At 41.7% G+C, this 23932-nt stretch overlaps 1 protein-coding gene across 1 annotated transcript in view; it reads right to left on the reverse strand.

Moving 5' to 3' along the window:
* Positions 1-7068: 7068 nt before the first annotated feature.
* Positions 7069-23932, reverse strand: part of LOC139155148 (ferredoxin-fold anticodon-binding domain-containing protein 1-like) — a 30759-nt gene continuing 13895 nt past the window's right edge. The window contains exon 4 of the mRNA XM_070730231.1: positions 7069-7902. Coding sequence (XP_070586332.1) covers positions 7851-7902 — 52 coding nt within the window. The 3' untranslated portion in view covers positions 7069-7850. The remainder of the gene's footprint in view (positions 7903-23932) is intronic.

Consider the following 23932-nt stretch of genomic DNA (forward strand, 5'->3'; position numbering starts at 1 on the left):
TGCAACCATAATAAATGTTGATTTGAATTGAATTGAATTAAATTGAATGGCTCTTTGGACCTGATTCCTTCAGGACCCTTCCCTTAGTCCTGGAAACTCTTGGATGACCAGACTGTCCAACAATGGTTCATCTCTGTACTCTTGTCTGACCCCTTCACAAGTGTGCAGCAGAAGACCCCAAAGCAGTGGGATTGTTGTCATGGTAGGACAGGTCTGCTCCGACACTTTCCCCTCCCCACTCTGGATCCCCCTCCCCAGCCAGGACATCTACAGCAGTGAACAAACGCTCCTGAATTCCATAGAGAAGATACGGTTGGATGTGTCACTCATGTATCCACCTCCCCACTCAGTCTGCCAAATAAAGAAACACACACACAGGAACCTGGGGGACTTTGTAGGTGCCTCCTAAAATGGACATCTGGATAGAGATGTCCCTGTCAGCGTGCATCAAGAAGAGCCAAAGGAAGTGGTCCTTCCTCCCACCACTATCATTGAGAACATGGGCTTCTCCAGCAGAGAGCATCTCCAGCAAGGCCTCTGAAGAGCCAAGTGTATTCTCTTAGATGTCAGGGAGATTGTGGCCAAATGTGAGATTGTGCAGGGAGCTGGGGACTCTTACTGACCAATTGAATGAGGTGAAATACACCATAATATATTAAAGTCACTCATAGAGAAAGTCATTTACAAACATTGCTCATGTTATTAAAACATCATGAATAGAAACAAGAAAACCTTTTTTTCTCAATTTAATCCTCTTGTCTCCACCAGCTGACTGAGTCTCAAGCCAGCCCTGATCCAAAACCAGAGGCAAATGATAGTTACCCATCACCTTGACATTTTAATGAGTTATGAGAAAGTGGGATGAAGATAATTCTCCACTGGAGTTAAGAGTCACTAATGCACCATTATTTGTAAAAAGAGATTTTTTTTATCTGGCTGCTAAAGAGGTTTCAAAATAATTCCATCATAAAAATATAACTATCATAAAAGGAAGAAGATGTTTTTAATGTGAGAAACATTTACCAATTCTTTTTAAAAACCTCATTTGTTTCCATAAGGACCCGGAATTGTGTATCAATCAGCAGTTATAAAAACCTGTGGAACTGGGCTGTGGAGGGGCCACTACAACCTTTTCAACCACTACTTTAAACAAAAGTTAGCATTCAAGTGATGAACTCAAGTTTGGATGGAGAGAGGAAAAGGATCTGGAGTTGTTAAAGATTTTTATTCCATCCCATTTTTGGATTTCAGTGACTTCCACCAAATAAGACAAAGAGAGAGAAGCTTTGTTAATCCAGACCACTCAGGAAATTAGACAATTCTCCCTCAATAAAGAAACAAGTGAAATAAAGAGAAAAGAAGGAAAGTGGGAGGATTGCAAACATTCATTTGAGTTGAAAGGGACCTTGCAGATCATCTAGTCCAACCTGCTACTCAAGCAGGAGACCCTGCACCCCCTGAGCCATATGGCAATCCAATCTCCTCTTGAATGTGTTGAGTGTTAGGGCGTTCACAACGTCCACTGGCAGGCTGTTCCACTGGTTGATCGCTCTGACTGTCATATCCAGGTTGAATTTTTCTGCAAGTTCAAATCCCAGTGAGGGTATGGCTAATTGATGAGGCCACACCAAGGCTGAAATAGAGTTAATCTCCCTTCATTTTCAAATTCAACAAAAATATGTTACACATACAGAATATAGTTATGAAAAAAATAATAACTGCCTTGGAAATGGCCCTGGGTTGGACCAAGAGGGAAAAGGAAAGATTAAGCTCCTTCCCTATTTGGAAATACCAGGGTGATATTTTCGACAGAAAAAAAGATCATATATGTGGGGTGGCATTTGCTTTTTATTTTTCTTCTGTCAAAGTCTAAATATTCTGGTTTTTAAAATATATTTTTAACTGTTCCTTCATTTTTTTTGGATCCTTTTCTCCTCATTCTGGGCTGCATCTGAGTAGGATTTCTTAATAAAAGCAGATTTTGCACTCAAATCCTCCAGCCTGATGAGAAGAGGGTGAAGGAGCCATGTCAAAGGGGGGCGGTATCAAATAAAGGGCAAAATCCAGAGCTTTGGGGGTGATGAGAAAGAGGCAAAACCTCCTAGAATTGCAGAGGGTGTCCAGGGGCTTAAGCCCCTTCCCCAGAAAAGGCTGCAGTGAAGAGGTCTCCTCAGCCGGGGGCTCTGGAGGGGCCACGAGGACCCCCATCTTCCTCAGAGTCACGGAGGGTCCCCTCCAGAGTGAGGCTGGCTGGCCTTTTCCTCCAGGGCAACCTTGGATCCCCCTTGGAAGACCCAGCCCTGCATGGTTTCTCCCCAACAGGAGCCTCTTCTGGAAAGACACGGAGCCCAAAGGAAGCAGGAGAAACCCCAATTTCTGTGTTCCCTTTACACTCAATCCTGGGATCCATAAACCAGGTTAGACTCTTCCCAGGAATGCCCCAGATTCCCTCCTCCTTCCTGGTCCTCCTGGTCCTTCTCTATGGGTCTGGGCTTGGCTTTCCCCTGTCTGCCCCATGCGTGGAAAGAAGGGGCCTTGCAACATAAGATCAGCTTTTCATCTCCACCAAAATGCTCCTGAGCTCCCTTTCTCCCCTCCCTTCCTCACATGGGGGGAGAGGCAGCCAGGATTTCTCCACCTATTTTCATCTGGTGTTATCCCCCCCAACCTTTCTCTGTCTGTGTTTGTCTGTATGTTTCTGTGCAAGAGAGAAAGAAATATTTTTTTTTCTAAACTCTACAAAGTTCTGGTAACTAGTTTTTCACTAAAGTTGGATCAGCCCTTTTGTGTAGAGCCTTTGAGCTTTAACTTTGAAAATAAAGTTAAATACACGTTGGCTTTAAGTCAGCAGGCAACTATTTCAGATCTGTGAGATGCTCTGGCATTAACTGTCCCCTGGGATTTTGTCTTTATGCCAACAGATCTCAGATTTGTTTCTTCAGCCACAGTTTCCATGTATTCTCCCGGGAGTCAGTTCCAAGCATGGAGCTCCCAAACCTCTCAATTCTAGATGACCGATTTAATTCCATCTCTGCCCCTGCCATTATGAGCCATATGGGGATTATTTCCTTTTCATTTCTCTCTGGAAAATTCTGCAAAGTTGAATTATCCAGGGATCTCTCTTGGGAGGGAGAAGTATGATGAAAGTTTCAGCTCTGCTCTTTGGCTGAATCTTCCAGGGGAGACTTTGGGCAGCAGAGAAATATGGAGTTTGGGGACAGGCAGAGTCTGTGTTCTTGCATGTATATATCTCTCCTTTCCACCTGAAGCCGTGTTTCAATCAGGAAGGCAACTGAATCATATCCCACCTTTTGAAAATCCTCTGAATTCTTCTAATTCTTCTTTAGGAACAGGAAGGAGATTGATTGAGTCACCCCATGAATTATGGACCTCCTGCTTCTGCTTCTGATGCTGCTCTTGTCCCATCCAGTCCCTGGGAAGCTGAGAATGAAATGCCTGATGAATTTGGAGCATCAGGATGGAAAACAACCACAGAGCTTTTACAGCCCAGGAGACCATCTCATTGCTATAGTCACCAATGGAGAGGAAAAATTGCATACAAAGTTGCTTTTCAATGTGGCTCCTTCCCTTCAGTTTGTTTTCCATGATCCGTAAGTCATTCAGAGTGATGGAACTGCACTCCCTCTGTTCTAACACTCTCCTTATTTTCCATTCCCCCCCCCCATTTATTCCTATATTGGGGATGGGGAATATGTTTAATTTCCAGAATGATTTTTATTTCCACAGCTTCTCTCTTTTGTCTGATTTTGTGAAAGACTCAAATCCAAAAAGGCTGAAAAAACCTGAAAGGGCTGCAGATTATTTTCTTCTCTCTGTTCAATCTTTAATTTATCACTTGAATAATGAATTTTATTTAAACTAGTGGTGGAATCAGTTGTAGTTGCCGTACCTCAGCCAATTTCCATATTTGTGTAACTGATCATTGCTTTTGGTTCAATGCTGGCTTAAGGCTCAGTAGGCTTGTGGAGGATTATATATTAAAAGAAGTATTTGCTCTTGCTATCGGTTATAATCACACTTTTTTTTACAATAGGGATGGTCATAGTTTTTACGATCCCTTGCTATTAATTTTCAACATTCAACTGATCAACAAGAATTCCCAGTTCCTGCACAACCTCACACTTGGCTACAACTTCCATGACAACTATTGGAGCACTTTCCGCACTTCAGATGCCTTGCTGGACATTCTCTCCACTGGAGAAGTCAATGTCCCCAACTATGGCTGTGGAAGGATGGACAACCTTCTGGCTCTTCTTGATGGAGCTAGAAGGGAAATCTCCACCCAGGCATCAACATTAGGAGGCACCTACAAAGTCCCACAGGTTTGTATGTGTTTTTCTCCATCTAGTAAAGTGAGTGGTTGGTGAGCAATAGATGCAATCATGTTTTCTCCATGAAATTCGGGACCTGGTTTTCTCCATATTAGCCTAAATCTCAATATTTTATCCCATTATGTTCATGTTGAGATTAATCATGAAAGGTCTGAAATGCAAGCCGTACAATCCCAGCAGAAGACATTCTACCAACTATTTAATTCATCAAAATTCATCACTGGTTGTTGGGGCTTCTATTGACATCTTCATATTCACATACAAATAAGATTCGCCCTATCCACTTGGATTGAAGTTGGCAATGGTAGATTTTATCTATCTAAAATGAGGAATAAAAAGAACTCTAGCAATTATAGACCAAATGGACTAGCAGATATTGTTTGTTTGTTTATTAGATTTCTATGCTGCCCTTCTCCTTGGAGTCAGGGCAGTTCACAGCAAATTGTGGCTAAAATTTATGCCATGATCCTCTTTGTTAAACTCAAGAGAAATGCATTTGTTGCAGAAGAACCAGAATGTTACAAGTAGAGTTAAAGCTACATAGATTTTATAATAAATAATGCATGTTATTAATCATATATTGGCTGAAATAGCTGCCGGGTGTGGCCAGGGCTATACCTGAGGCTTTAGTCGTTGTTCCTTGTTTGCTTTTAATAAAGAGAGTTGCCTGTTCCCTTGCATCAGCTTCCTTATTGAGAGGACGAAACAGTTACTGGGAGGGGCAGTTGTATGAGAGGGAAAGTTACTAGCCACAACAAATTCCTTTCTTGGAGTCCAAGGTCATCCTTTCTTCTGCACCGGTGGATGTAAGGAGGAGGTTGGTGGAATCCCTGCAACCAAACTGGTCCTCGTGATGAACTTGGTGGGGGGATGGGGACGAGGGGTGAACCTTAACCTGAATGGGTACTGGAAGGAAGTTAGTGTCATGATGGCTACAATGTAACTAACATGGCTCTGTTAATAAATCGAACCTTGGATGAGAGAACTGGACTGGAATCTGACTTATTTCTCAGATGCTATTTGGGGCACTGACGTCAAGGAGAAAAGCAACTTAGAACTAAGGAGACCTTTAGAACAATTAATTGGTGGAATAACTTGTCTCCAGAAGTTGTGAGTGCTCCAACCCTGGAGCATTTTAAAAAAGACACTGGAGATTTTAAAAAAGAGACTAGACAGCTACTTGTCTGGAATACAATACAGTGGTGCCTCATCTTGCAAACGCCTCTTCAAACCAACTTTTCAAAATACGAACCCAGTGTTTAAGATTTTTTTGCCTCTTCTTCCAAACTATTTTCACCTTACGAACCCAAGCCGCTGCTGCTGGGATGAAGGGGTTTCTTTTTTCCCCCTTTATTGAAGAAAGAAAAGGGAGGGGCGGCTTGGAGGGGGAAAGACTTTGCATTAACAAAAGTAGGAGAACAGCATGCTTGCAAAGGCACTGAAAGGGTGTCTTTTGAAGAAAGAAAAGGGAGGGGCGCCCCCTTGTCTTTCTTCCTTCCCACTCACCCTTTAGCCTAGCCTTGCTTCTTCCACCCGCCCTCTTTAGCTGCTCCTCCCTGCCCTCTGTTCGCTTCCCTTCTAAAGTTTGGGATTTTCCTGAAGGATTTGTATGCATTATTTGCTTTTACATTGATTCCTATGGGAAACATTGTTTCATCTTACGAACTTTTCACCTTACGAACCTCCTCCTGGAACCAATTAAGTTCGTATCATGAGGTACCACTGTATTTATTTATTTATTTATTTAGTTAGTTATTTAGTTAGTTAGTTAATCAATTTTTTTTAATGCCGCCCTTCTCCTTAGACTCAGGGCAGCTTACAACATGTTAGCAATAGTATCGTATCGTATTGTATTGTATACTATAGTATAGTGTCCCCTGATTGAGGAGGTGGTTAGACTGGAAGACCTCCAAGGTCCCTTCCAATTCTTTTATCCGGTTTTAAGTTCTTTTATAGGTACATATTTCAACGATCTAAATACCTATTGGAACACACTAAATTTACACTAACAAAATGGTATTATCATACTTACACATTGGATTGTATATCCTGTGAATAAGACTTGGATTCCTTTGGCATAATTATCTGATAATTAATCAATCAAATGGAAAAGTTATAGTCTTTGGAAAATGACATGGTAGCCGCAGTTGCTCAGCCAATAGAGTGTGTAACACCTTTCCTTACCTGGGGTTGTTTTCTCTGAGACTGAATCTAGGACCCTCATCATCAAAGGAGCTCAGTGAGAGAAAGGGCCTGAGTGAAAGTGGTGCTTAAATGAAAACCTCCCCCTTCCTCAGCCCCAATTATCAAATTTGAAGAGGCCAAGGTTTCCCCCATGTTCTTACATCCATCTGATGTTTGGGGCTTGAGAGAGAAATCACTAGCAGAACCAACCCAATCACAGCCTCTGAGGAGGATCTTGGGGTGAGTAAAATGACTCCAGCTGCTGCCCTGACAGTTGTATTTGGAATTTACACAATTTCTGCTTTCTCTAAATTCAGAAAATATGGATATTGGCATAAAATTTAATCTATGGAAACTGACAGTTTCCGAAAAGAGACAAAAGTTCAACTAAAGAGAAATCTTATATTATATAACTGACAAATTGTATTAGGAACTGAGGTCTGCCTATTCTTGTATAACTGGAGAAGAAACTAAAAAGAATCCTCCAGAAAAAATCTGGGATACAGAAACAGAAAAAGATGCACCAATCCTCAAAAATTATAATAGGCCCTTTATTGGAATATAATGCTTCATTCAGTATTTCAATGCGTTAATCTAATTATGGTAAATTGTAGAGGTGATACGGTAGTATTATTCACATTGTTTACAATTTTTAAATTTATTATTTTTCATTTTTATTATACAATCTTGCTAATATTCTGTCTTTAATATTCTAAACACTGTCTAACTACAAATTGTTCTAATACATTCATGAGAAGCAGGCTGGATTTATTAAAATCTAATATTTTGGATTGGATCAGACCCCAAATATAACATAGCATTTTCATTGCTTTTTCAGATCAATTATTTCAATGCTCCAGAGGCTCTGAGTGATAAAAGCAAATTCCCCTTTTCCCACCAGATGAAGCCCAAAGAAGGGATCCACTACCCAGCCATTGTCCAACTGCTCCTCCATTTCAGATGGACCTTGATTGGCCTCTTTGCTTCAGAAACAGAGCAGGGAGAGAATTTCATGAGGACTTTCCCTCCTGTGCTTGTCAGGAATGGAATTTGTGTGGTTATAACACAACAATTCTCAACAACTGAACCTACAGCTTCCCTCAGGGATGCCCTCTCTAAGTGGAGACAAGTCAATGTCTTTGTTCACTTCATGGAATATGATTCCCTTTGGAGCAGAATTCTTCTTTTCCATTTAACATTCAGGCGATTGTCGAGATTCATTGAAGAGAAAGTCTGGATCCTCACACCTTTTGCAATGTATATAATATACAAGCACAGTCTTCTCAGATACATCCACAGCATTTTGACGTTTTCTTATTTGCTCAAAAGAAGGCCAAATGACGAAGCCTTTGAACCCGATTTCTTTCTGGAAGAAAAGTTTCAAGATGATTATTTTTTCTGTTCTCTTTCAAAGAACATCTTTTCTGTCAAAGGTCGCAGAAGATGCACCCAGACAGCCCCACTGGAGACCAAGGACAAATGGAACAAAACAGGGTTCAGAAATGAATATGACTATTACAGCCTCACGAAGACTCTGGCCCATGTCTTGAATGCTGCCTATTCCCCCAGATTGAGGAGGAGAAGGAAGGAGGGAGAAAAGAGGTTGGGGTCTCCAGGGCTGCAGCCATGGCAGGTAGGGGGTCCTGATCTGGATCCATGAATCTTAGATCCTTTGGAGAAGGAATCCAGAAGAGAAGGGGAACCACCTCAACAGATCTGCCCAATTTAATTACTCAGGGAATAATGGTTCCAAAGCCAGAGGGGGGTTCCTAATTTTTTTAATACCACTCGGTGGGCGTGGCTTATTTTGTGGATGTGGCTTGATGATCATGTGACTGTGTGAGTGGCTTACCAGGCATGTGACTGGATGGGGGTGGCTTGGCAATGGTGACTGGGGGGGAGTGGCTTCATGGTCATGTGATTCAGCAGGTGAAGCTTGGTGGTCATGTGACTGGGTGGATGTGGCCAACTCAATGTCACTCACGTCAAGGAGTGCCTCGCCTGGCCCCTCCCCTCCCAGCCATTCCTTGTCACACTCAGCCTCAATGAATCTATAGTTCTGCAAACATGTCGTTCACCTTTTTTCCAACTTTCCATACTCAAGATGTCCTTTCATGGACCCCCGAAAGGAGGAAATGGCCCCCATGCTTTGCCCAAGAATGTGAGAGGCAACAGGCTCTTAAGGGGCTGCCAGAAAGAAGGGGGGGGGGCAATGTATTTTCCAAAGCACAGAAGGCAAAACAAGAAGCAATGGATGGAAACTGAAGAAAGAGAGAAGCCACTTAAAACCAAGGAAAATATTCCTGACAGTGAGAAGCAATAGAGGTCAATCATCATTTCACATATAAAATTGCCATTTGTGGAATCCAACCTGCATATTGTTCAAAGCAGTTTTTACTGTTATGGCTGATGTGGCTGAACATGGAATGGAATAACGTATTAAGCTGGACTTATGCAACCTGATGTACAGAATAAAGAAACCCATATTTATGCTCTGGACTATAAACACTGAATGCACGTAAATCCCTGGAAAATATGTGGTAGCCTTGAGAAAAAGAAAGGCAGTAAAACCACTCTCTCTTCTACTTTTTTTCTTTCTTTCTCTTTTCCATCTCTCCCTTCCTTCCTTCCTTTTCCTCCCCCCTCCCTCCCCCCTCTTCTTTTCTTTCTCCCTCCCTCACTCTCTCCCTCCCACCAACCCACCCTTCCTGCCTCTCTCCCTTCCTGCCTGTCTCCCTTCCTTCCTTCCTTTATTTGCTTTGTTTATTTGTTTCTCTCCCTTTTTCTTTTGTTCGCTTTCCTTCTTTATTTCCTTCCTTCCTTCTTTCTTTCTTTCTTCATTTTCCCCTCCTTCCCTCCCCCATTAAACTTTCCTTCCTTCCTTCCTTCCTTAATTCCTTTTCCTCCATCACTGCCTCCCTCCCTCCATTCCCCCTTTCTTTCTTTCTTTCTCCCTCCCTGCCACCCAATCTTCCTCCCTCCCTCCCCCTGCCACCATCTCCCTCTATCCCATCCTTCCTTCCCCTTTTGTTTTTTCTTTCTCCCCCTCTCTTTATTCTTCATATTCCACACACACACACATCCTTCCATCCTGTTCCTGCCTCCCTTTCTTGCTTTGTTTGTTTATTTGTTTGTTTATTCCCTCCCTCCCATCCTTCCTTCTTTCCTTTTCCTCCCTCTTCTTTCTTTCTCTTCCTCTTTCTTTCTTTCTCCCCCTCTTTATTCTTCATATTCCACACACACCCATCCTTCCATCTTATTCCTCCCTCCCTCCCTCCCAACCTACCTTCCTTCCTTTTCCTCCCTTCCTCTTCTTTCTTTCTTTCTTTGTTTCTTACTTTCTTTTTCATTTTTCCTCCCTCCCTCTCTCCCTAACCTCCAATCCAACCTCCCTCCGTTCCTTCCTTCCTTTTCCTTCTACCTCCCACCCTCTCTCCTTCCCTCCCTATTTATTTATTTATTCATTCATTCATTCATTTATTTCCCCCCTCCCTCCTCCTCCCTTCCTCCCTCCCTTTTTTCTTTTTTTTCTTTCTATTTTATTTATTTTATTTTATTTATTTTGTCAAACAATTATAGGGTGGTAATTTGTATAAATTAAACATTAGCTAAGTAATGATAAAAAGTAACAAAAGAAGACAATAGGACAGGGACGGTAGGCACAGTGGTGCACTTATGCACGCCCAGACCTCTTAGAAAGTGGGAGAGGTCAATTGTAGATAGTCTAAGGCTAAAGGTTTTGGGGTTAGGAATAGAAACCACAGAATCTGGTAGTGCATTCCAGGCATTGATTACTCTGTTGCTGAAGTCATATTTTTGCAGTCAAGTTTGGAGTGGTTGACATTTAGTTTAAATCGATTTCGTGCTCGTGTGTTGTTGCACTTGAAGGTGAAGTGGTCGTTAACAGGTAGGATATTTTGCTACATGATTTTATGAACTATAATTAAGTCAGAACGAAGACGGAGTTTTAAGTTGTCTATACCAAGAATTTCAAGTCTGGCAGAGTAAGATATTTTGTTGTGAGAAGAGGAGCGAAGGACACTTCTTGTGAAATATTTCTGGACTCTCTCAATTGTGTTGATGTCAGATATGCAATGTGGGTTCCATACAGGTTAGTTGTATTCTAGGATTGATCTGACAAATGTTTTGTAAGCTCTTATTAGCAGTTCAAAATTACCAAAGAAGTAGCGGCGAAGGATTAGGTTACCAACTCTTAAGACTATAAGATGTACATGTGCATAAGACACATCAAGATTTCAAAAAGGTAAATAAGAAAAAAAAGGTTTTGTCCTCCCTCCGCCCCCAGGATCCCTTTGCAGACCTTCCAAACCCTCTGCACACCCGTTTTCACATGGAGCTGGCCTTAGGGAGGTCAAAAATGGCTGTATTCAGTGTATAAGATGCACCACCATTTCCACCCTCTTTTTGGGGGGAGAGGAAGTGTGTCTTATACTCCAAAAATATGGTATTTAGGAAGTGTAATGGTATCTGAGAATGACTTTAGTGATGGGGAGAAGAGAGGCTGTCTATGGAAGGATCAGATCAGAGGGGAGAATCCTGCAGCTGCTTAATGGGAAAAAACAAAACTCAGAAAGGATCTTTGCTAACTTTTCAGGCTGAGAAAAGAGTTGGTGAGAGATTTATTCTTTCAGATTTGCAAAATTTGGTTAATGTTGCATTACAATCAAGTAGCATTAGCATATCTGGAGGTGTTTTCCATCAGGATGACAAGGGAGATGATGATCCTGACACCTTTCTTCTTGATAAACCCCCATGCTTTCTGGGAATCTACGTGTGGTTTCTAAAGAGTTTATGAATCATCTTTTTTTCCTCTGTTCATTTTATTTCTCATCTGCTCTAGAGTGTTCCCTATAATTGACCAATTGTGTCAATTATATTTTCTCTATATTTTGTCAATATATGATTGACAAATTTTTCTCAAACTTTTTCACTCACTTTTGAAGATAATGGCAGTATTATTTAACCATATCTGGAGATTAGACAATTGTAGAAGAAATACTTAATGTGGGATAAGAAACAATGTTTTCATTCATGGATGTTCCCATTCTAGTTTCATCCCTTTCTAGAGAAGAATGAATATTGTAACATTTCCCAATTCAAACTGTACTTGGACCAAAATGGAGAGATAAAAGCAGATCTTTTCATTAGAAGTGACTTGGCTCTCCCCAAGGAGGATCCCAAGGAAGAGACTCTGGCATTTTTTGAAAGGCAGGGACTTTCTATCGACCAAGATGCTCTTTCACGGCTAGAGTTGCTCAATAAGGTGGGAGAAATTTTGCTGCCTTTTCTGTTTTCCAAAGCCTGAGGTCCCATTTCAAGTGGGGAAAGCATAGAGTCTCCAGGGTGGTTGGCCTTCCATGCCAGTTGGTGTTATCTAATGGACGTTCTTCAACAGACAGGACCTAAGTGGAGCAGCTTTGCCATGTTTTATGGAAATCTTTCAAGATCTTACTGGTCAGAGGTTTCTTTCTTCATCAGAGTTTTATTCTACATTAAAAAAACCTGAATGAAATAAAAGTTCCCTGAAACCTTTTACTTTATTCATATTAAAACCTTATTCTCACTTTTAATATGAATATATCATCACGCTTAAATATTTTTTCTGCAATTCCATCCCTCCAGACTTTATTGAATAAAAAAGTACTTTATTGTAATGTTAAATTCAAGCAAAATGGATGAATTTAAATGAAAAATCTGCCAATAGTTATACCTCCAGTATCTGTTCAGAAGAAGTCAGATTCATATTAACCTCTGTGAAGACCAGAGGCTAATTGTCTCCATCCATTTCTACCTCCATTTTACATGGATGGAGAATCCTAACGTATTTCCTAACAATTTATCTTTTTTCTGCTCAGTCTCTGCCTGAGTCCAAATGTGTGGAAAGTTGTCATCCTGGATTTGTCAAGAGGGCTCGAGAAGGAGAGCCAGTTTGCTGCTACGACTGCGTTCCTTGTCCGGAGGGGACCTTCTCCATTCAGGAAGGTGGGTGACACTGAGGAAAATGGGAGGCTTTGTGGAACTGGATCCATCCAGAACATTTTCGTGAAAGTGCAAGTTAAAAGGCAGATTGGAGCAAACCTGTTTTTTTTTTAACCTGCAGAATTTCTTACCTAAAAGGAAGTATATCAAGAAGACTTTGAAGGAGGGCTGGGAAGATACGGGAGGAGGGGGTGGAAGACTGGGGAAGCTTTACTAACAGGAGAGTAAATATCTCTTCTGCTTTTTAGTTTAGAGAAGTGCTGCTAAGTTTACCTTTCTGGGAACATCTGAGATCTTTGAAACTTGATGAATTCTTTCAGGTCCACCTTCTGAAAGACCTGGCAATTCACTGTATATTGGCCTCCCCTTGAGGATCACTGAGAAGGTCCATCATGTGGTGTTGTGGATAGTTTTGGGGGGAACTCATTACAAATATATACTGCCTTTCATATCAATCCATCAATCAATGAAAATAAAGCTGGAAGGGACCTTGGAGGTCTTCTAGTCCAGTCCCCTGCTCAAATAGGAGAACCTATACCTTTGATGGCAAACCTTTTTGGCACCGAGTGCCCAAATCAGAGCATGCAGATACACATGCTGCAGCATTGGAAACTCAAAGACTAGCTAGCCAGAGTGAACATGCCTGTTTTGGCCATTTTTGGAGCAATTTTCTGGCTATTTCTGGCTGTTTTTCAGGTCATTTTTGGTCCGAAAAATGGTGTCAAAACTGTCTTTATTTTGGCTGTTTTCTGGACCATTTTCCAGGCTGTTTTCAGGCTGTTTCTCGGTGCTCCACTGCCTGCACTGGAAATCAGAAGATCAGCTGGCAATGGCACAGATTCCCAGAGTGAGGGCTCTGCGTGCCACCTCTGACACCCGTGCTGTAGTTTGCCATCATGGATCTATTATCATTTCAGACAAGTGACTCTCCAATATCTTCTTTAAAACCTCCAATATTGAAGGACACAAAACCTCTGGAGGCCAGCTGTTCCACTGGTTAATTGTTCTCACTGTTAGGAAGTTTTTCCTTAACTGCATATTGCTTCCAGATGTTATAGGATACTGTAGGCATTCTCCAAGTCCCTTTAACTTCCATGGGGCAGGACTCAGGATGTTTGTCTAAAAGATTATATGATTCATCATTAACCTCTAATAATGTAGGTTCCTATGAAGATTCTACACACTACACAGAAAATAATTAACATCCGATGACTCCCCTCCACTTCATATACCCAACTTTTTAAAAATATCCTTCTAAGCTCTTTTGAATGGAATTGTTTAAAAATATGTCTTGGAAAATGTTCCTGCAATTAGTGTTGTCCAAAAAAGATATTTCTTCTAATGTAAAAAATATATAAAAGAAATATTGCTTTTTATTTTTTAGATACTGAAAAATGCACCAAGTGTTCAGATGATAAATATCCTAATGAGCACAGAGTCCAATGTATCCCCAAAGTTATAACCTTCCTGTCTTATGAAGACTTTCTGGGCATCATTCTGGTCTCTTTTGCCCTACTGTTGTTCTTAATCACAGACCTTGTTTTAATCATCTTCATTAAATATCGAGAAACCCCCATTGTCAAAGCCAACAACCGGGACCTCTCCTACATCCTCCTCGTCTCTCTCCTGCTTTGCTTCTTGTCTTCTTCTCTCTTCATTGGTCAACCAAGGAAAGCCACCTGCCTTCTCCGACAGACAGTTTTCAGCATAATCTTCTCAATTGCCGTTTCTTCTCTCTTGGCCAAAACCATCACAGTGCTGCTGGCTTTTCTGGCCACAAAGCCAGGAAACCAAATGAAGAGATGGTTGGGGAAGAGCTTGACCAACTCCATCATCCTCTCCTCTTCTGCTGTCCAAATTGTCATTTGCTCCATCTGGCTGGGAGTTTCTCCCCCCTTCCCTGAATCTGACCTCCACTCCCAGCGTGGAGAGATCATCCTGCAATGCAACGAAGGGGCTGTTGTCATGTTCTACGTCACCCTTAGCTACATGGGCTTCCTGGCTGCCATCTGCTTCACGGTGGCTTTCCTGGCCAGGAATCTGCCTGGGGCCTTCAATGAAGCCAAGCTGATCACCTTCAGCATGCTGGTCTTCTGCAGTGTCTGGGTGACTTTTGTGCCCACCTACCTGAGCACCAAAGGGAAATACATGGTGGCTGTGCAGGTCTTCTCCATCCTGGCCTCCAGTGCTGGGCTGCTGGGCTGCATCTTCATCCCCAAGTGCTACATTATCCTTCTGAGGCCAGACCTGAACACAAAGGAGCATCTCACAGCCAGAACAAATGTAAAAACATGATATATTACACTATTGTGATATTGAAAATAATGTTAATGTGACTTTTATTTTATTTCCATTTAGATAGTATGCAAGATTCAAATCAAACCTTGTCTATATGTGTCAAAATGTGAAATTGTTGAACAATGGGAATTCTTGCAGCTCAATAAATCTTGCAAAAGAAATCTTTGAAAAATTCAGAGGAATTCAGCTGTTCAGCAACAGGTACTGAATGTGAATGCTTATAGATAATAATGTGGGCACTAATAACAGCAGCTAAAAGTGTTTGTGAGAGAGAATGAGCAGGAAAAGAGGTCAGGATAAAGCTGTTGGGACCAAGTATCAGTCTGGTTGCCTGATCCTCTCCGTGAGAATGCCAGAATGATGTGAAATGCCAGGTTTGATCAATTCTCAGTTTGGAAGGGAAATCTTCATCCCTCTTATATAATTCTTTCTTTCTTTAGGATTTCAATTTGGGATTATTATTTTTTGTTCCTGTACTTCACACCAAAATTTAAAAAAATAAATTTAAAAAATAAAGTTTCTAATGAAATTTCCACTGTGTTTTTTTCTTTCAAGCAGAGAAATTAAAAAAGCTGTTTTCCGGTGTTTTAATTTTCCACTCTACAATTTCTGCCTAGAGCATTTACTCTGCTCCTCTTCCAAGCCTGTCTTGTCTGTGAAGGGCTGGAGAAGATGTGCAGAGAAAGGAGACCTCCAGACTCTTCCCAGGAGGAGCTTGAAGGGATCCTCTCTAAAGACATGTCACAAAAGTTCAGTCCTGCATAATATTCATCCAAGTCCAAAAAGGGGGTGAATAAGGGTGGGAACCAGCGAGCCAATGGGAGCCCGGGAATTGGTGCTGCCTGGAGGGGGACGTGGGGAGCTGGAAACAGGGGACACCCCAATAGCGTGGAGGAATGAAGGGCCTTCGGAAGATGCAGGGAGCCCCAGAGGATGAAGAAGGGAGGGAAGAAATATCAGTGCCCAGAACGTGAGAAGTCCTCTAGTAGATAATCCAATCTCCACAGGCATCTAAGGATCCACTCAGGAGAGTAATTGAATAAATGCCTGGAGTGTGGAAAGACATTCAGTCACACGGGAAGCCTTTATATACACCAAAGAATCCACATGGGAGGAGCTGCAGCGCAGTTGTGATGGAGTCCAATCCAGTCAAGTTCAGTCCAGTCCACACTGCAGAACACTTATAAAAATGCCTGCAGGATAGGATAGAAGAGAACAGAATGGGATAGGAATATTTAGGAAAGGTAGATAGGTGGGTGGGTGGATAGGATAGGATAGAATAAAATAGAACAGAATGGAATAGGAAAGAAAGGTAAGTAGGTAGATGGATGGATGGATAGAGGATAGGATAGGTATGGCATGGCTTAACATAGTATAGTGAAAAATAGAATGGAATAGGAATAGCATAGCATAGGATATTGGATAGCATAGGATATAGGATATAGGATAGGATAGAATAAACAATGGAATGGAGTAGAAATTGGAAAGGTAGGTAGGTAGGTGGGTGGGTGGGGGATAGAATAGGACTGGCATGCCATGGCATGGTTTGGTATAGGATAGTATAGCATAGAAAGAATGGAATAGCATAGCATGGGATAGGATGTTGGATAAGATGGGATCTGGAGTGTGGAAAGGGCTGCAAGATAGGATAGAATAGAACAGAGCAGAAGAGGAATATTTAGGAAAGTAAGCAGGTAGATGGATGGGTGGGTGGGTGGATAGGATGGGAATGGCATGGCTTGGCATATTATAGCATAGCATAGAAAGAATGGGAATAGCATAGCATAGGATATTGGATAGGGTAGCATATAGGACAGGAAAGAATAAAACAACAGAACACAATATGAAAGAAAGGTAGGAAGGTAGGTAAATGGATGCATGGATGGATAGAGAGATAGATCCAATAGGTGGGTGGGTGGGAGTTGCGGTTGGCTCTGGCCCAGCTCCTGCCCCAAGGAATGTCTAGGTGGATGTGGGGAAAACATCCACATGCCACAGGCCTGTTTTGCTCCCGATAGAATCTGCCAATGAAGTCTCCTCTGACCAAGGAAGCGTGAGTGACAGGGAAGAGGGGAGTTTGGCAGACAGCCCAGGAGGAGATCAATGTTTCTTATCATCCCTGGATTCTGAACAAGAACCTATGACAGACCCACACATGTGGAGAGTGATGCATAGAAGAGAACAACTGAAGGATTATTACAGGAGATAGGTGGGGCCACCTGTGGTTGGGTGGGGCTGCTGTAATTAGTGCTACAGATAAAAAGAGCAGCGTGCTGGTTTAGCCTTGTGGAAGTTTATCTGATTCATAGTTTCATCAAGATTGTGGTTTTGCTGTTTCCCTGTTCAAGACTGTATGTGGACTTTCTGGAGTTTGGAATTGGACTCAATTTCCCAGTTACTGGGTGAGAAATTGGACTGCGTTTAACCTGTACCAGAAAATCCCTTTGACATTGAAAAAGGGATTTTTTTTCTGCTTTTCTGTTGATAAATACTTTTGGTTTTCCTTCTATTGTGTGGTGTGTTTCTTTCTGGACTAACTACCCTGTAATTACGGGCGGTTGGGACACGCTGGCAGAACAGTGGGTAGGTAGGTAGGTAGGTAGGTAGGCATGGCTTAGCAAAGCATTGCATAGAAAGAATAGAATGGAATAGGAATAGCATAGGATAGAATAAAACTGAACAGAACGCAATAGGAAAGAAAGGTAGGTAGATAAATAGATGGATGCATGGATGGGTAGAGAGATGGATAGATTAATAGACGGATAGGTAGACAGACAGAAAGACAGATAGATAGGCATGGCTTAGCATAGCATAGACAGAATAGAATGAAATTGAATAAGAATAGCATAGGATATTGGATAGGATATAGAATAGGATAGGATAGGATAGTAATGGCATAGCAAGGCATAGCATAGCATAGCAAGAATAGAATGGAGTAGAATGGGAACAACATAGCATAGGATATTCCCTTTTTCGTTCCCTTTCCTTTTCCTTTCTTTTTTTCTTTCCTTTCTTTCTTTTTTTGTCTTCTTTATTCCCCCCTTTTCCTCCCCCCCCCTTTCCTCCTTTCTTCAGTACCTTTATTTTATATTTTTGGCCAGGATAATAAAAATACTAAAAGGGAGCCACGGTTGGAATATCCAAATTACCCTGGTTGCACATCCAATTGGAAGAGTGTTTCAAGTGGAATACCACAAGGGTCTGTCCTAGGCCCAGTGCTATTTAGCACATTTATAAATGATCCAGATAAAGGAATTGAAGGAAAACATATCAAATTTGCTGGTGACACAAAGCTAGGCGGTGTTACTAATACTAAACAAGATAGAGATAGGATTCAGAAAGATCTAGACAAGCTTGAACCATGGGCTGAAATTAACAGAATGGTATTTCGCAGAGAGAAATGCAAGATCCCACATCTGGGCAAAAATAATGAAAACAGCACATATAGAATGGGAGGAATAGGTCTGAGCACAGGTGAGAAGGACCTGGGTGTATTGGTAGATCACAGATTAAACCTGAGTCGACAGTGTGAAGCAGCTGCAAAAAAGGCAAAGACAATCCTGGGATGCATCAAGAGGAGCATAGAATCTCGCTCACGTGGAGTAATTATTCCTCTCTACAGGACTTTGGTACGACCACACTTGGAATACTGTGTTCAGTTCTGGGGGCCCCAATTTAAAAAGGACATTGATAAACTAGAGCAAGTTGAAAGGAGAGTTACAAGGATGGTGAGCGGTCTGGAAACAATGTCCTGTGAGGAATGGTTAAAGGCTCTAGAGATGTTTAGTCTGCAAAGGAGAAGACTGAGAGGAGACGATAGCTGTCTACAAATATCTGAAGGGTCATCACAGGGCAGAGGGATCAGCATTGTTCTCATTAGCACATGGAAGGACTAGAAACAATGGAGTGAAACTGCAAGGGAGTAGATTTAGATGACATATCAAAAAAACCTTTCTAACGGTAAGGGTGATAAACCAGTGTAACAGTTTGCCACAGGAGGTGGTGGGCTCGCCTTCACTTGAGGTCTTCAAACAGACTGGACAGTCACGTTTCTGGGATGTTTAATGAATCCTGCATTGAGCAGGGGGTTGGACCCGATGACCCTGGAGGTCCCTTCCAACTCTATGATTCTATGAAACATCTGTGTAATGAAATGTCTCTGTGTGTATGCATGTGTTAGTGAGTGTCCATCCAACCAGATGCTTCCAGCCCCAGAGGAAGAATCCGCGGTTCTGCATGGCGGGAGGGTGGTTCACGAAGAAGTGTTTGTCTCTAATTTGGAGGTGGGAGGGGCCAGAACGAGGGACATCACCAATCACAATTCTCCCTGCTTGAGGGTCACCGGTTTCTGAGCAGAGTCATTTGTGGCTTCACCTGAAGGAAGAGAGAGAGAAGCGGAGAGAGTAGGAGAAGGGATCTTGGCCTGAAGAACCAACTGGGGCTTCTTCTCTGGGCGGAACTCTCCCCTCCAGTGGGTGAACTCAAGGGAGAGTCTGCCCGGAGACCGATGACGCTGCAGAAGGGAGAATTCTCATTGGTCCACTTCTGGATGCTCCCAATTACTTGAGACAGGTCGTTTTCTTGAGGGGGGAGGGCCAGGCAAGGGAGGCCAGAAGGAGGGGCCAGGGCCAGGTAATTCATCCGGTTCAGTTGAATACATCAACAGAGTTGGAAGGGACCTTGCAGGTCATCTAGTCCAAGCAACGGAACCTACATCTGCCTCTACATAGGATGGAAATCCCAAACTCCTAAACCAGGGAGAACTGGCTAAATCCCACCACTCCTCCCTTCCCTGTATTTTCTCTTCCCTTCCCACTTTCCTTCTTCCTCTTCCTCCTCTCTCTCTCCTTCTCTCTTCTTTCCCAAGTCATTTAGCCCAAGATCTTTCCAAGGCCTTTCACTCCGTTTTTTCTTTTCATTTCACACTTTTTTTAAAATAAAAAATAATTTAGATTGAACAGTTTTAAAAACATATAAATACATATGTATACAAAACTAACTTATACAAGACACCACATAACATAACAAGACATAACATAACATGAAATCAGTTTTTTCTCCCCTAAAGTGAAGCTGTGCCTTTCCTGAGAGAGTTGAGTGGAGGAGAGCGTCCAGTTGGGCTAAGAGGTGTTGTGGTTAGCTCCGGCCCAGCTCCTGCCCCAAGGAATGTGGAGGTGGATGTGGAGGAAACATCCACATGCCACAGGCATGTTTTGCTCCCAATGGAATCTGCTAGCGAATTATCCTCTGACGAAAGAAGTGTGGGTGACATGGAAGAGGGGGGTTTGGCAGACAACTCAGGAGGAGATCAATCATCATTATCTTTGCTGGATTCAGATCAGGAATGTATGACAGAGCCACGTGTGCGTAGAGTTATGCATAGGAGAGAACAACTTAAGAAATATTACAGGAGACAAGAGAGGCCACCTGTGTTTGGGTGGGGCTCCAGTAATTAGAGCTGCTGATAAAAATAGTAGCATGCTGGCTTGGCCGTTGTGGAAGATTATCTGATCGTAGTTCGTGAAGGTAAATTGTTGTTTCCTGATTGTATTCAAGACTGTGTTTGGATTCCTGGATTCCTGGACTTTGGATTATACTTCATTGTGAGTGTTTATCACTGTTTGGACGACAGTAGCTGTGACCCAGTTTCATAGTTACTGAGTTAATAATTGAACTTTGTTCTTGTATTGTATTCCAACTGTGCTTTGTTGCTACAAGAAATCCCTTTGAAGTTTAAAAGGGAGTTTTTTCTTCTCTTCTGTTGATAAAGAACATTTATTTGCCTTCTATCATGTGTGTGTGTCTGCTTGGACTAATTAACCTGTAATTAAGGGCAGTTGGCCCACGCTGGCAGAACAGGAGGGATCCCTGCAGATCCTCTCCGCCTCTTCCTGATTTAGCTTCCCTTCAGATTGGGGGCTGTCTGTGACCCACCCACCCCCAACTCCTCACTGGCTGAGGGGCTTCCCCTCCCCACTTGTCAGAGCAGACAATTCTGTCAAATGAAACAGGGTTTTTTTAAATAAAAAGTTCTTTTTTCACCAAACATACATAAATATACATACATATATCATATCATCAAAACACCCAGTGATATATTTCTATCCAAAATATCATAATATAACTTCCTTAATTGCTCCTCTTATCTCTAGTCTGCTTTCCTCCTATTTTTCACTCTATCCCCTCCCTCTATCTCCCTCTCCCTTCTTCCTCCATCTTTCCTCCTTCCCTCCTCCTCCTCTCCCCTTCCTATCCACTTCCTCCCTCTTCTCTTTTCCTGAGTACCTCTAATCATGATCCATTCTATGGTTAACAGACTAGTAATTAAAAAAACGTAACTTCATTCTATGTTCGGAGCTATTTCTTAACCTTGTATCTTTCCCTTTATCTATACTTAGTGTTGTGGTTGGCTCTGGCCCAAGGAATGTGGAGGTGGATACAGGGGAAATGTCAACATGTCATAGGCCTCTTTCATTGCCGACAGAGTCAGGTAGTGCAGTTTCCTTGGATGAAGAAGGTGGGAGTGACTTGAAAGAGGGGGGCTTGGCACACAGCCCAGGAAGCCAATCTCCATTATCTTCGGTCGATTTGGATGAGGAAGTCTTGGACCCACGCAGGCGCAGAGTTATGCGTAGAAGAGACCAATTGAGGACATATTATAGGAGATAAGATAGGCCACCTGTGTTTTGGTGGGGCTCCAGTAATTAGAGCTGCTGATACAAATAGCAGCATGTTTGGTTTGGCCATTGTGGAAGATTATCTGATCACAGTTCTTAAGGACCGTGTCTTGCTGTTTCCGGACTTTGTTTGTTGATTTTTCACGCCTTTGAAACCAAAGCAGAGCAAAGTGTGTGTGTTTCACTTCATTAGAAGAAGGAGGACTGTGACGTTTCTTCACAGCTGCTAGCTAAGTACTTCAGGACTGATTAAGGGGATTGTACAGCCTACAAGGTTGTTTTGGGACGAGTGCTCTTTGCAATACAAAAAGGGTGCTTTGTTTCTTTTGAATTTTGTGATAAAGAACATTGTTTTGAATTTTCAAACATGTGTGTGTGTTTGAAATTTGTACCCATGAATTTTACAGAAACTAAAAATAATAATCCCAAATTGAAATCCCAAACATCTTTTCCACTGAACACTTTCTGCAAAGGAGGTTTTATTGTGAAATCAAGAAAGAATTATATAAAAATTTAAAAAAAATTAAAAAGAAAGAATTCTATAAGAGGGGTGAAGATTTCTCTTCCAGGCTAAGAACTGATCAAACCTGGCATTTCACATCATTCTGGCATTCTCACGGAGAGGACCAGGCAACCAGTCTGGTGCTTGGTCCCAACAGCTTCGTCCTGACCTCTTGCTAAATTATTCTGGGCAAAAAAGGTATAATATATATTATTAATTACTGGACCCACCTAGAAATTAAACAGGGGCATTGAGGTTTTCATTCTGGTTCTAAGAACCATTGCCAGAGCTAAATAATGCCAGGCAAAAAAGGTATAAAATCTAATATCAATTACTAGCCACACCTAGCATTATAAAGGGCCATTGAGTTTTTCATTTTGGTTCTAAGAACCATTGCCAGGGCTATATTATGCCTGGCACAAATTTATCAAATGTATTTAAAAAAATTAATAATAAAATAATAAAATAAAATAAAAATAAATAAAAATAAATAAAAATAAATAAAAATAAATAAAAATAAATAAAAATAAATAAAAATAAATAAAATAAAACAAAATAATAATAATAAAAAAATAAAAAATAAAATAAAATAAAATAAAATAATAAAGTAAAACAAAACAAACAAAACAGCCACACCTAGCATTATAAAGGGCCATTGAGGTTTTATCATTTTAATTAACACCAGACCAACAATCAAGAAATACAGAATTTCCCAACAAGGAACTGCCAAAGAAGCTAACAACACAGAATCTCCAAGACCACAGATCTTCTATGATTTGTGGACTTCAACTCCCAGACTTCCTGTGACAATTATGCTAGCTCAGGAATTCTGGGAGTTAAAGTCCAGATGTCATAGAAGAGCCAACCTTGCCTCCCCCTGTCCAAGACCATTTACACCAACACTGAAAGAAGCCAGTAAAACCATAAATTGAGAGCAAACTGCACTCCCTTCCAGCACTGAAGATATTCCCTAGCTTCCTAACAAAACCTCTACAAGGAAGCCACTGAGCTCAGACACCACCAAGGACGCCTCATTTCAATGGTGAGCCACAAATATTATCCTCTGTCAATATACCTCGTATCCAATTGCATCACTTTCGGTTTTAAGAAGTCTGGCTGGTACTGGCATTATTTCTAAGATGGGAGGGAGGTTATCCCAAAGGATTCACTTCCGCTTTTAGCTGAGCGCTGTTGTCTCTTCCAGTGTGATTCGCCCTCAATGCTTACTCAGGGACTGAAAGGGCATCCCCAGAGGTGGAACGCAAAAAGTGCGTTCATCGCCACAGCTCGTAAGGTTCTTGCGGGACCTGTGCAATTTTGCTGCTGCACCTGTGGAGGTAGGAGCCACAGGTAGAACCAGCTAAAAAATCATGCACGGAGCCATAGGTAAAACCACGCTGAAACCCAGGCGCAATTTTGCTACCTCCAGAGGTTCAACAGCAAAATCGCGCTGGTCCTACAAGAACTTACGAGCTGCAGTGGCAAGTGCAATTTAGCCTTCCGGCTCGCTGCCATTGATACATTTTAATATTGGTTTTTTAATAAACAACTTTGTCAAAGCAAGTAAACTTTAGCGAGGTCTAAACATTTTTTTAGCAACATGTCGCAAACAGTACCTGCCTTCAATACAGCTCAATACAGTTCCTCGCTTTCAATACACTGAAGAGTAAATGAAACCATCTGTCTTACTGTTGATGTCTTCTTCTTCGTCTATTGGATTCATGCCTTTGGGGGGGGGGGGATCAATATCACCAAATAACCAAAAGATGTTCAGAAACTAGAATACTAATCCTGTATATACTAATATACTAAAATACTGTATATACTGTATATACTAAACCAGTGATTTTCAACCTTTTTTGAGCCAGGGCACATTTTTTACATTTATAAAACCATGGGGCACATGGGGGGGGGGGGGG

The sequence above is a fragment of the Erythrolamprus reginae genome (assembly GCF_031021105.1).
Source record: "Erythrolamprus reginae isolate rEryReg1 chromosome 13 unlocalized genomic scaffold, rEryReg1.hap1 SUPER_13_unloc_14, whole genome shotgun sequence".
NCBI lineage: Eukaryota > Metazoa > Chordata > Lepidosauria > Squamata > Dipsadidae > Erythrolamprus > Erythrolamprus reginae.